This window comes from Vigna angularis, chromosome 8 (genome assembly GCF_016808095.1).
Source record: "Vigna angularis cultivar LongXiaoDou No.4 chromosome 8, ASM1680809v1, whole genome shotgun sequence".
NCBI lineage: Eukaryota > Viridiplantae > Streptophyta > Magnoliopsida > Fabales > Fabaceae > Vigna > Vigna angularis.
Window position 1 is genome coordinate 35,268,679 of NC_068977.1, and position 13,630 is coordinate 35,282,308.

Here is a 13,630-nt window from a genome sequence, read left to right on the forward strand (position 1 = left end):
TATGGGCTATTGGACCAATCCTAACTAAAAGTCCACTCTGAAATCTATAAATATAGAAGTCGTAAGATAATGATTAGGTGGACATTTAAGACTTAATTGTAATAACCAATCAGTATAATTAACTAATTTGAACATGTTTTTGACAAGTACTCACCTCCTCTCGGCTTGACAAGGGAAACCTTTGACAAGACAAAAAAGAATAACATAAAGTGTGAAGGAGTATCTCTCGACCCTAATATCCAAAATACAATGCATCCTCTTTTACAATTTGTTATATAGAGAAATAAACTTAAAAATTCAAGCAAGCACTCTAGTAGGTTACACACAAACACAACTTGGACAGGTGAGGTTATTAATGATATAATTTGTTATATTATAGTAAAGAAACTGTTGCTCCTATATATATATATATATATATATATATATATATATATATATATATATATATATATATATATATATATATATATATATATATATATATATATATATATATATATATGTTCTTCCACTAACACTATTGTTTTCAGATCATTGATATTGATAAATCACATTAAAAGCATTTCTTTCATAGAAATTACCATTACCATCACCCCCAAACTTCCTACCATTGGAAATCACTCTTACATTTTTCCTGCTTCCACCCAGAGATACTCCTTTGGGAGTACTATATGTGTCTTCACTCTTAGACTGCCACAATTCTCCGTTCTGCTTCTCCGGAGTTTTAGAGCACATTTGTCAGCTTCTCTTGTTAGCTGTAGTCCATAGGCTGAAACACCTATAGTATGTTATATTCGAGCTCTCCAAGTCTCCACCAACTTGTTGCATGATAACTTTCTGATAAAGAAATGGCAGCATATTTTCCCAGCTGAACACGGTAAGGGTCATACCCAGTTCCACCATTGCTAGGAAGACCACCGCTGCATAGAATGTTACTCATTGAATCTATACACACAGGCAAGCACACCAATATAAAATATGTGGTAGAACCTAGAGATTTGGAACGGATTACCTTTTTCTTTTTAACACTTGAAGGTATGAAGTAAATTTTGCAGTGATTCACCCAAAACAAAGTTGAAGGGTGATCTATGGTGAGGGATTCTATCGCGCTTTTATTGTCTTGTTAACTTGTTTATTCATCTACGTCATTTCATCCAGCGTATGCATATATTGTGTAGAATAAACTCAAATGGTGCCCACATGTCTTCCACTGCACCAAAAACCTTGTCTGGTTATGAAAAAAAATCTGCCGAAAGAAATAAAATTATTGAAGGGAGAAATGATAAACCCACCGAAAGTTTTTGTTGGCTTGTGATTATTAAATCACCGTTAGTACCTACCATACAAATGCACCGAAAGTGGAATTATTACATTTGCTTTTCCCTTCTATAAATAGATACCCCTATGGGAGACCAAACTCAGACCTCCAAAAACAGAAAATTAGTATTGTATAAGAAGAAGAAAAATAAGTGTTTGTGTCGTGAGGGAGTGTGCAAGTGGAGTGAGAAAATAATATTGTGAGTTCCTAAGAGAAGGAAGTGTTATCTTTGTACCCTGTATTTCCAACTTTTAAAATAATAAAATCATCTTTGATACCAACAAATTGGTATCAGAGCACTAAGAGTCTGAGTGTCCGAGTGAAAAAGAGAGTAGAAATGGCAAACCTTGTAAACAGTGTGTCCCTTCCTCAGTTGACAAAGAAAGTCAACTTTGATAATTGGAGTGTGCAGATGAGAGCTCTTCTTGGATCCCAAGACGTATGGGATGTAGTGGAAAGTGGGTACGAAGAACCCACAGACGACAAAGAACTGACGGCTGCCCAACTTGTAGCGTTGAAGAAAACGCGTGTGAAGGATAAATCAGCTCTATACATTTTATACCGAGCTGTAGACGAATCTGGCTTTGAGAAGATAGTGAATGCTAAATTTTCAAAAGAAGCATGGCAGATTCTAGAGAAAGTCTATAAAGGAGACAGTCGAGTTAAACAAGTCAGGCTTCAAACTCTCAGAGGCGAATTTGAAAGCTTGAGAATGGAGGAGAAAGAACGAGTAACCGAGTATATATCTCGAGTAGAGGCAGTGGCAAATCAGATCCGCAAAAACGGAGAAGAGTTGCCAGTCAGTCGGGTGGTAGAGAAAATTCTGAGATCATTAACAGATGATTTCGAAAGTATAGTTTGCGCTATCGAGGAATCGAAGGACCTGTCAGCACTCTCAGTTGAAGAACTCACTGGGTCACTTGAAGCCCACGAACAAAGGAGAAGGAAAAAGAAGGAACCTCTTGACCAAGCACTACAAGCACAACTTGACTTGAAGGGAACTCAGAACACTCAAGACCGAGGTCCTGGAGGCAGAGGAAGAGGAGGTCGAGGACGAGGAGGTCGAGGACAAGGTGGATGATGACCCAAAACTTGTTAGCCGTTGCTAGGACTCGGGTTAAATCCCCAAATCCCCGACAACGGCGCCAAAAACTTGTTAGTCCAAAAACTTGTTGGGCTCGATTTCGGCAAGTGCACCGAATCGTTCAAGTAATAAACCGGTAAGACCGGGTATCGTTTTCCCAAGAGACTCGTAATACTAGAGAATTGTGCGATTAACAACTCATATAGACTCAATAACATAACATCAATTTACAAACAAGTGCAGAAAGATAAATTCATACATAATTACAAGGTTGGACTTTGGTATTGAAGGCACTTGGAAATGGAAAAGACTAGAAATGATATGAAATGACATTGTTAAGGCTAGTTTTCACCAATGCACTCTTGTGTATGACCAATTTCGTCTCCTCTCTATCAATTTACTAAAGTCAATCCACTAAAACACTCTAGCCCTAATTCCTTAGGTGAAAGAGCCTAGGTTTTCCTTATCAAACCCTAATTCCTTGGCAATCTAACAAGCAAAACCCGCATTAAAGAGCTGGGATCTAAGACAACATGTGAATCATCTTCCATTCCTAGAATCAATGACCCACAAGGACTCCTATTTCAGTTCCGGGTTTCATCTTACGTTCCCATAATCCATAAAACCCCAAAATCAAGTCATGAACGTCCTCATTACATGCAAGCTTTAAGATCGGAAACAAGAATACTAGCAATTGATAGAAAAGGCATATATATATATTCAAATCATTCAACAATTACACAAGAATTCAAAGGCTACAACTAATCCCAACAAGATGGGTTTGGTTCTCCATTTCCATGTAGAACCCTAAAGCTTACAAACATGGAAGATGGAAGAAGAAGGAGACCCAAAGGAAGACGAAGAGATGTTCCCACAAGCTCCTCACGCCCTCCATGAGCTCCAGCCGTGAAATCGCACCTCCAAAGAACCAAAGACCATTTCCCCTTCGCATTTTAGGGTTAAATAGACACCTCTGCCACATCAGAAAAATCGCACCCGGCGCCCTCTGTCAGTCGCGCCCGGGCGCGAGACTCACTGGAAAGTCACGCCCGGGCGCGAGACTCTCTGGAAAAATTGAAAGTGGACGAGCGTCCCTTCTCGCTGCCGAGCGTTAACGCCTCCTTGGACGAGCGTCCTCTTCTGCTCGCTGGACGAACGTCCTCTTCTGCATGTACGAGCGTCCTCTCGTTTCTTCTTAATGGACGAGCGTCCATTGAGCATCTCTCAGGACGAGCGTCCTCTTCTGCCTGGCCGGACGAGCGTCCATTTCTGCCTGGCTGGACGAGCGTCCTCTCTGCTACTTGGACGAGCGTCCTCTCTGCTAGCTGGACGAGCGTCCTCTGCCTGTCTGGCCGAACGAGCGTCTTCTGCCTGGCTGGACGAGCGTCCACTTCTGCCTAGGACGAGCGTCCTCTTCTGGACGAGCGTCCTCTTCTGGACGAGCGTCCTCTTCTGGACGAGCGTCCTCTTTCCTGGACGAGCGTCCTCTCGTTCGTTCACACTCGAGAGAACATTGAAGCCTTCAGAGAACATACCGGACAACAAAATTGGCGTGGTCGTGGTCAAGGAAGGGGTCGAGGAGGTCGGTCCAAGTCTGAAGTGGAATGTTTCAAGTGTGGTAAGAATGGTCACTACGCAAATGAGTGTAGATCAGAAAGTTGCTACAACTATGGGAAGCCAGGCCACATAGCGAAATATTGTCGGTCCGAAAAGAAAAGGGAAACAAATTTGCTTACTGAGGAAACCAATGAAGAATTAGGAGTCTTGTTGATGTCAAAAGGCCCAGAAGCCGAGCTTAAGCCAAACTGTTCAAACAACACAGTTTGGTACTTAGACACAGGAGCAAGTAACCACATGTGTGGAGATGAGAATCTGTTCAATGTACTCACCAAGATTGAGGCCGGACATGTTTCATTTGGTGATAATTCCAAGGTGGCTGTAAAAGGACGTGGGACAATCCGATACATTCAGAAGGATGGACGGGTTGGAGAAATAAGAGATGTTTACTATGTTCCTGAGTTGAAAAATAATATATTGAGCATGGGTGATAATGACCAATTTTACTTCATTATCCAACATCAAATTGATGGAATTTGTCAACTCTTCCTTTACTTTTAGTCTTGTTTAACTCAATTTCTTGTTATTTGTAAGTGATTACATTATAAGTTGTAATTAGCCCTTTTGATGGCTAATCCCCATTCAAAGAAGCTGGGAGAAGCTACCCACCAAAGAACATTGCCAAAACCCAAGAAAAGAGAGAAGAGTAGCTGAAAAGATGAAGAACCCAGGCTGCTGCAGAGAGTCACGCAGGGCGCCTACTGACCTAGGCGGCGCCGGGCGTGACAATGCTGACCGAGGGCGCGCCTGGCGCCTGTCTGTCGGGCCGCCGGGCGCGACTTTTGCTGATGTGGCAGAAACGGCTTATTTAGTTCTGGAACGCGAAGGGGTTGGTATCTTTGGCATCCCAGACACAAATTCTCTCAATTGGAGCGACCAGAGGCGAGCTAGGAGCTGTGGGAACAGCCCTTCTTCATCCTTGGGTCTTCATCCTTCTTCCATTTCTACCTTGTTGTAAGATCAAGCTCTCCATTCATGGAGAGCTAGTTTCATTATTGTTGGGGATTGATGTAATCACGGATCTCTTATGTAAATTACGTTGTTTTGAATGATTATATGCCTCTTTCATTGATTGTTAGTGTTTAATTCCTCTACCTAAAGCTTGTATGAGTAATTCAACCATATCATGATTTTAGGGTTTGCTTGATATTGGGAAATATTGGGTGAATCTAGAACTGGATTAAACACCTAAAGGAAATTGTATCTAGGGATAGAACTAGGACCTTTGGTTGTCTTGAATCTCAATTCTTAAAGCGGATGAACTTGTTAGGTTTTCCAAGGGATTGGAGTTTAAGAAGTAAGTCTAGGCTCTCTCTACCAAGGGATTGGGTTTGAGTAAATTAGAAGATTGACATTGGCTAATTAATGAAGAGGAAGTAATTTTCTATACATAAGAGTGAAGTAGGTGAAATCAACCCCCAACAATATCATTCCATATCATTTCTAATCTTTCCATTTCTAAGTGTTTGCATTATCAAAGATCACTTTTACCATTTACTTTTTATCTTTACTTTAATTGCATGAAAAGCCCAAAAACATGGAATCATTCTTTAGTCTAAATTAGTTAGATATTATACGATTGTCTAGGACACGAGTCTCTTGGGAAACGATACCCGGTCTTACCGGTTTTATTACTTGAACGATTCGGTACACTTGCCGAAGTCTCAACAATGGGACAGATGATGGAGAAAGGTAACTCAGTTCACATGAAGGATCGTGTACTATACTTGAAAGATAAAATTGGTCGTCTGGTTGCACGAGTAGAGATGAAGAAAAATCGAATGTATAAGTTGGAGTTAAATATTCTAAAAAATAAGTGCCTGAAGCTTGACGTAAATGATGAAGCCATGGTATGGCATTTTCGGTTTGGTCACTTGAACTTCGGAGGCCTAGCCGAGCTGTCAAAGAAGCAGTTGGTACGTGGATTACCAGGCATAGAGTTTGAGAAAAAGTTTTGTGAAGAATGTGTACTCGGAAAACATTCAAGGACTAGGTTTCCAAAGTCAGTTGAGTTCAAGGCAGAAAAACAACTCGATCTGATACACACCGATCTGTGTGGACCAATCTCTCCTGATTCATTCAGTGGTAAGAAATATTTTATTTCATTCATAGATGATTTCTCTCGGAAGACTTGGGTATATTTCTTAGAGGAGAAATCGAAAGCATTTGAGGTATTTAAGAAGTTCAAGCTGATGGTGGAGAAGGAGACTGGCAAGCAGATAAAAGGTATACGATCTGACAGAGGAGGTGAATTCACTTCAACAAAGTTTAAAGAATATTGTGAAGAGCATGGAATAAGGCAATTTCTTACAGCTCCATATTCACCACAACAGAATGGCGTGGCTGAGAGGAAGAATTGAACCATTCTTGATATGGTTCGAACTATGCTTAAAGGAAAAAATATGCCAAAGAAGTTCTGGGTGGAAGCAGTACAATGTGCAGTCTATGTGCAAAACAGGTGTCCACATACTAAACTGGATGGAGTGACGCCACAAGAAGCATGGAGTGGGAAGAAACCGAGTGTCAGCCATTTCAGGGTTTTTGGTAGCGTGGCTTATGGCCATGTTCCAACTCAGCATAGAACAAAACTTGAAGACAAAAGCAAGAAATATGTTTTTATTGGATACGATGAAAAATCAAAAGCATACAAACTGTATAACCCAATTACAGGAAAAATTGTTGTAAGTCGGGATGTTCAGGTTGATGAGGAAAGTGAATGGAGCTGGGACAACATGAAGGAAAAGTCCTCATGGAGCTCGGAGTCTGGGGGAGAAAATTCAACAGTAGGTCACAGAAGCTCGAAAACTACTGGGAGGAACCTAGAAAACATAACTGAGAGAATCAATGATTTTTCGGAAGAAGAAGATGAACCTATACAATCTAGATCTCAAAGTTTACAAAACATTTATAACTCCACTGATGAAGTACATGTAGTATGTTTGTTAGCAGGAGCAGAAGATCTTAAATTTGAAGAGGCCATGCTTGATGATAGATGGAAGAAAGCAATGGATGAGGAGATCGACTCAATTGAAAAGAATGAAACATGGGAGCTGACAGATATACCCAAAGGAGCTCAACCAATTGGCTTGAAATGGGTATATAAGAAGAAAATCAACGCAGACGGAGATGTGGAACGTTACAAAGCTAGACTCGTGGTGAAAGGTTATAAACAACAGAAAGGTATTGATTATAATGAAGTGTTTGCCCCTGTAACAAGGATGGAGACAATCCGACTGCTATTTTCTTTGGCAGCACAACATGGTTGGACGATACAACAAATGGATGTGAAATCTGCATTTTTGAATGGAGTTTTAAAAGAAGAAGTCTACGTGGAGCAACCTCTCGGTTACATGCGAAGAGGAGAAGAAAAAAAGGTGTTGAAGTTAAAGAAGGCGTTGAAGTTAAAGAAGGCGTTGTACGGCTTGAAACAGGCTCCTCGAACCTGGAATGAAAGGATTGACACCTACTTCAAGAATAATGGTTATGAGCAGTGTCCGTATGAACATGCTCTATACCTAAAAAAGAAGAAAGGAGAAATGTTGTTTGTTGCCCTATACGTAGATGATTTAATTTTCATGGGAAGCAAAATTGAGCTAATCAACGAGTTTAAGGAGGTAATGAAAAAGGAGTTTGAAATGACTGATCTAGGTGTGATGAAATACTTTCTAGGTTTGGAGGTGGATCAAAGCTCGAAAGGGATTTTTGTATCCCAAAAGAGATATGCTGAGGAGATACTGAAGAAGGCGAAGATGATGAAGTGCAATCCAGTTTCTACTCCTATGGAACCCGGAACGAAGCTAACCAAATACGGAGATGGATATCGAGTCGACCCAAGCAAGTATCGTAGCCTAATCGGAAGCCTAAGATACTTGACCAACACGAGGCCAGACTTAATGCTAAGCGTGGGGATTACAAGTCGTTTTATGGAGGAACCAAGATATTCTCATTGGAAAGCAGTAAAGCGGATATTAAGGTATGTAAAGGGTACAATATCTTTTGGATTAATGTATACTATGTCAGACAACTACCAGCTTAGTGGATATTCAGATAGTGATTGGTGTGGAGATATTGATGATCGAAAAAGCACGACTGGCTATGTTTTCTTTATGGGAGATACAGCATTTACTTGGCTTTCCAAGAAACAACCCATTGTGACGCTATCGTCATGTGAGGCAGAGTATGTGGCAGCATCCTGGAGTGTCCGACACGCAATTTGGCTAAGAAACCTACTAAAAAGTTTGGAGATGATGCAAGAAGAGAGGGTAGTGATTCGAGTAGATAATAGATCAGCAATCGAGCTAGCAAAAAATCCAGTCTATCATGAAAGAAGCAAGCATATTGATGTTCGTTTTCACTTTATCCAGGAAAAGATAAAAGAAGGAAGTGTTGAGTTAGAACATGTGGGAACTAAACAACACATTGCAGATATATTCACAAAACCGCTCCCTGCAGTAATATTTCATGAATACAGAAAGCTTATTGGGATGAAGGATAGAAGCATTTGAGTTTATGGGGGAGTTTTGTAGAATAAACTCAAATGGTGCCCACATGTCTTCCACTGCACCAAAAACCTTGTCTGGTTATGAAAAAAAATCTGTCGAAAGAAATAAAATTATTGAAGGGAGAAATGATAAACCCACCGAAAGTTTTTGTTGGCTTGTGATTATTAAATCACCGTTAGTACCTACCATACAAATGCACCGAAAGTGGAATTATTACATTTGCTTTTCCCTTCTATAAATAGATACCCCTATGGGAGACCAAACTCAGACCTCCAAAAACAGAAAATTAGTACTGTATAAGAAGAAGAAAAATAAGTGTTTGTGTCGTGAGGGAGTGTGCAAGTGGAGTGAGAAAATAATATTGTGAGTTCCTAAGAGAAGGAAGTGTTGTCTCTGTACCCTGTATTTCCAACTTTTAAAATAATAAAATTATCTTTGATACCAACATATTGCGCTTTTTTCTATTGTTACTATCTTTGTGTCGATGAAGAATTTTGGTTGACAACTTAGTTAATCACCGAGGTTTTTTCTCCTGTGACCTATGTTTTTCCATAAGTAGCCTTATTTACTGTGTTGCTGTCAGTTTCGTTAAGGCAAAGTATGCATTTGAATCAGCTTCAAGTATGCGTTTAGTGCTCAAGTCACGTTGAGTTATCTCAAAGACTGTGAAGCTAGTTACTTTCAATTAATCTTGTGATGGTACTATGTAGAGAAAACAAAGGAAAAACTAAAGATCGAAAGGTGGTCGTGGTGGATGAAAATGAACAGATATGCAGAGGAAAGGTTGGTATGTAGCATGCGTGTTTTAGGTTGAATTACCCTAATACTTCGTTTATAGTATATTAGTGATTTGCTGTTTAAAAACAAACATAATAATCTTTTCACTGTTACTGAAAGGGATGCATTATTCTTGGGTCGGTTATTTTAATCATGCAGCAGAATCTGGTTCTATTTCATATTTTCCAATTTTCTCCTCCAGCAAATTGCAAGAATATATCAAAACCAGAAAGGAGTCTTGGGACATAGACTTCTACCACTCTTGTTGAAAGTTTGGTTCGTGCATAGAATCCTAAGCAAAATACAATGTACCAGTATAGGTTCCATAACCAGAAAACAAAACTAAGTCATCTTAACAAAACTATTCTTATTATCATGATAGGTTCTTACTATGCAAAAACCAAAAAGGGTTTAAGCAACGAAAGCACCATACACAGATAGAATTCCACTCTGAACCCATTGTAATAGAGAACATTGCATTCATGTCCTCACCCCCATCAAATAATATATCAGTCTACTTGTATTAGGGACAAGAAGAGAGTCTTCCAACAACGCGAACCAAAAAACCTAACATCTGTTAAAGGCACAAAGATAGTAAACACATCATTGGTCACAAACACCAATCAAAGTATGAAAAAAATGTTTCAGGATTTTTATACACTATCCAAGACCATGCTTTATGTTGGGTAGAATAAACACTTCATCAACATCAACCCTTTGCATATCTAAAAATGATATTGTTTCTTAGAATTAGATACTTTTTTTTAACCTATATAAAAAGAATAATGTGATATAGAGACAAAATATTTGGTTATTCATCACACCCAACAACTATAAATTTAACTTCTCTGAAAAAGCAAATAAAATACAGACAACAAAATACTAAAAAACACAAAACTAGGCTTATTTTCTTTACATGATGATGGCTTATCCAGTACTTCGTAGTAAAGGAGTAGAATAACAAAACTTGGAACATCAGTTACCACCATCTCTTTCCAAAAATCGTAAAATTATATTCAGTGTAATTACCATTACCGTTGCCATTGAACTTTCCACCATTGTCAACAACTCTTAAATTTTCCTGGCTACCACCATGACGCCGTGCCACCGGGACACTCTTACTGTCATCGCTGTCAGACTGCGAAATCTTTGTGCTAGGTTGCTTCTGGATAGTAGCACAGTGTGGGCATAATGTAGGCTTCCAAATCTTGGTTCTCATGACTTCGTCAAACAAGTAACGTAATCCAAAAGCAGGGTGTTGCTCAGGGCCCTGCACCGTTACTTCCAAATTTCCCTTGGATACTCGAATCTTTACTACTATAGAAAGACCAACATCTGTTTTATTTCTTGAAAAATCATTGATACTGGCAAAATAATGCGCCAGAGTCACTGCATAACATCGCCTTTCCCCAATCTTCTTCTTCTTCATTTCCAAAACAGTAAGACTCCCTGCGTCTCCAGACCCAAAGAAATAAAATTTTGTCTCCGTAACTCTTCCTTCTTCATGAAACTGCTCGCTACGGTCAACCGCTGCCGTTGGACAATTTACATTGTAACTGGTTCTACGTACCGTAGCATCCGATTCAGTGACTGTTTGTACGACCATATCTAAACCGTGCTCTACAAAATTTCCAGTTTCGGCTGGAATTACGCCGGAGAGTTTTATGCGTAAACCCTTGGCACCTTCACCTTTACCACTTCTAGTTAGAGTGAGTGTAGAAGTTGAAACATCTACAGAGTATGACATGGTCCACTGCTCAGTCCATCCTCCACTGCTGTCTACCGTAAACTTTCTTTCTGACAAGTCAATGGAAATTTTTCTTCCCAACTTATAATGGAAAGGTTCATCCTCCCCAGCCCTAACAGTACTGAGAAGACCAACTCTGCGAATACTGTTTCCCATCTAAAGCCAACAAACTAAGATTGGAATGGAGAGATGAGGGTAAGCAAACATGTAAAAGGGAACTGTATAGACCAGGGAATTCAGCAACCCATTAAGGGATGTGGGTACTTGGCTAGGTTTTCTCTGCTATGCTTGCTTGGGATGATCATGGGGATATTAATCAACACTTATGGTGTAGAGTAATATTTCAACGTTATCTGCAAAGGAAGCGTTATTCTTCCGCAGACTAATTCAATTTCACAGCATCTAATTCCGTAACTGTGTTTCTATCGCACTACCACCGTATCTTCTTCACTCATTGTGTTTCCCCTTTTTAATTTGTTCGATTCTTTTAACTTGATTCTTTCCTTTTAGCTATTGATATGCTTGTTTGATTTCTCTTAACAGGTTTAGAAATTGAAAATGGAGAGTTTTAGGACAAATTTCCTAATGACTTTTTAGAATCTTCCTCCGTGTTCATTCTCTTTGACTCCACAGCAAGAAGACCCCATCTGCTTCCACTCCCATACAAACTTTTGTATACATAACACCCCAATTCATTAAAACTAGTGTTTATCTTTGTCCATAAAATGGAGTCTCTTATCCTAACACACCAAACCCTCCTCCACGCCGTTGCACCACCACATTACAAATCAAAATGCCTCTTCAACCATCTCTTTAAGACACAATAACCACGAAATCACCGTTGCCTGCACCAGTATTATCACTATCTTCGTTTGTGCAAAATTTGTAGAAAAACCAAATTCAAATCGTGCTACCATCGTCACCAATAACGTGAAACTTGCAAAAAACCATACCTAAATGACGCCACCATTGTCACCATCTTTGTTAACGTGAAACCTTAAAAAAAAACCAAATCCAAATCGCAACACCACCATCACATAAACCCTAATTTTGGAAATGATTCTAAATATGTGGTTTGCGATTGGAAAAGATGGATTCATAAAGCTTTCGTTCAGACTTGAAAAGCAGGCTAATGCAATAACTTGATTCCACATTGCAATCCCGCCTTCAAGTAATTCTCATGACATCTTACACAAATATTCTATCTTGGATTTCGTTCACAGTATAAATCTTTTGTTGAGAGAAATCAAAAGAGTCTTGGATGTGGGGATTCTGCTGGGATGGCCTAGGGGAGGGAGACTCAGGAATGAGAGAGAGGTGTAAAGGAGAACCAAATGAGAAAAATTTGTTGGGTGGTTTGGATTTGGGGGTGGCGCGACGGCGTGGAGGAGGGCATGATGGTTGCTTAGGATTTCTGGGTGTTAGGAAGATGATGAGATGACATGGTGGGTTACGGCACAAAAAATGGAACAACTAATTCACTAGTTGTTCATAAGTCAAGTTTCACGTTGAAGAAAGTGGATGAAAATAGAAATAAAAATAATATTAAGATATTATTTTATTACTATATATAGAGATATATTATGTAGTTTTTTTATTTTGAATGAGTTGATATTTTACTTTTAAGTTTTTGTTTTGTGTATTCGGCCTAAGTCTTTATTTGCATTTCTTTTTTAAGACTTCCAAAGTTCAATGAATCGAAAAGTCCGTGTAACTTTTTTTTAACAGATAATACCTTTATATTAATTGTATCTGACACCGTTTCTCATCTATTGTATATGTCACACTCCATGTCCAGTAACCATAAAAATATCCTCTTTCGCCTGCGAGTTTCTGGACAAATCAATGGAAGCTGTTTCCCATCTTCTTATTTTATACAAAATAGATATGCAGCAAAGCAACATCACCACAACTCAACACGAGGATTGGAATGGATTTGTACGTAGTTTAAGGGTTGAAAATCGAAGTGATGTAGAGAAAAATGGTATACAAATATAGGAGGATGTAGAGCATGTATGTGTAGTTACTAAAAAAACAATAATGGGTGAATAAGCTATGTTAGGTTTTCTATGGTTTGCCTGCTGACGATGTTCACATACCAAAATTCTATATAGATGCAAACAACACAGTAGTATAATCTTTTGCACTTGGATATTAATTTAATCATTGCAGAATCTAATTCTCCATCATATTTTTTCCAAACCATTTTCTCTCTAGTGCATTACCCTTTTCCTGTTATACATTTTCCAATTTTCAACCTATTTGATTCTTCGTTCTCTGAAGCAAATAAAATTCAGACAAAAAAATCCTTAAAAACGAAAAAAACTAGGTTTGTTTTCTTTACATGATGATGGCTTATCCACTACTTCATACTAAACGAGTAGAATAACAAAACACTGTACATCAGTTACCACCATCTCTTTCCAAAAAAATATAAATTTATTTTCAGTGTAATTACCATTACCGTTGCCATTGAACCTTCCACCATTGTCAACAAGTCTTAAATTTTTCTGGCTACCACCATGACGCCGTGCCACTGGGACACTCTCACTGTCATCGCTGTCAGACTGCGAAATCATTGTGCT

At 39.1% G+C, this 13,630-nt stretch overlaps 1 protein-coding gene across 1 annotated transcript; it reads right to left on the minus strand.

Annotated features, from left to right (window-relative positions):
* Nucleotides 1–9,557: 9,557 nt before the first annotated feature.
* LOC108343972 (uncharacterized) lies at nt 9,558–11,607 on the minus strand. The gene is made up of 2 exons (XM_017582432.2): nt 10,334–11,607; nt 9,558–9,872 (listed from the first exon to the last, which is right to left on the minus strand). Exons 1-2 carry the CDS (start codon nt 11,199–11,201, stop codon nt 9,808–9,810), a joined length of 933 nt encoding a protein of 310 aa, XP_017437921.1. The 5' UTR covers nt 11,202–11,607; the 3' UTR covers nt 9,558–9,807.
* Between the last annotated feature and the right edge of the window lie 2,023 nt (nt 11,608–13,630).

Coding starts and splice junctions, on each gene's coding strand:
- LOC108343972 (XM_017582432.2), bottom strand. CDS start 11,201: ATGGGAAACAGTATTCGCAGAGTTGGTCTTCTCAGTACTGTTAGGGCT. Junction 9,873..10,333: donor TGGAAAGTTCAATGGCAACG/GTAATGGTAATT, acceptor TGCCTTTAACAG/ATGTTAGGTTTTTTGGTTCG.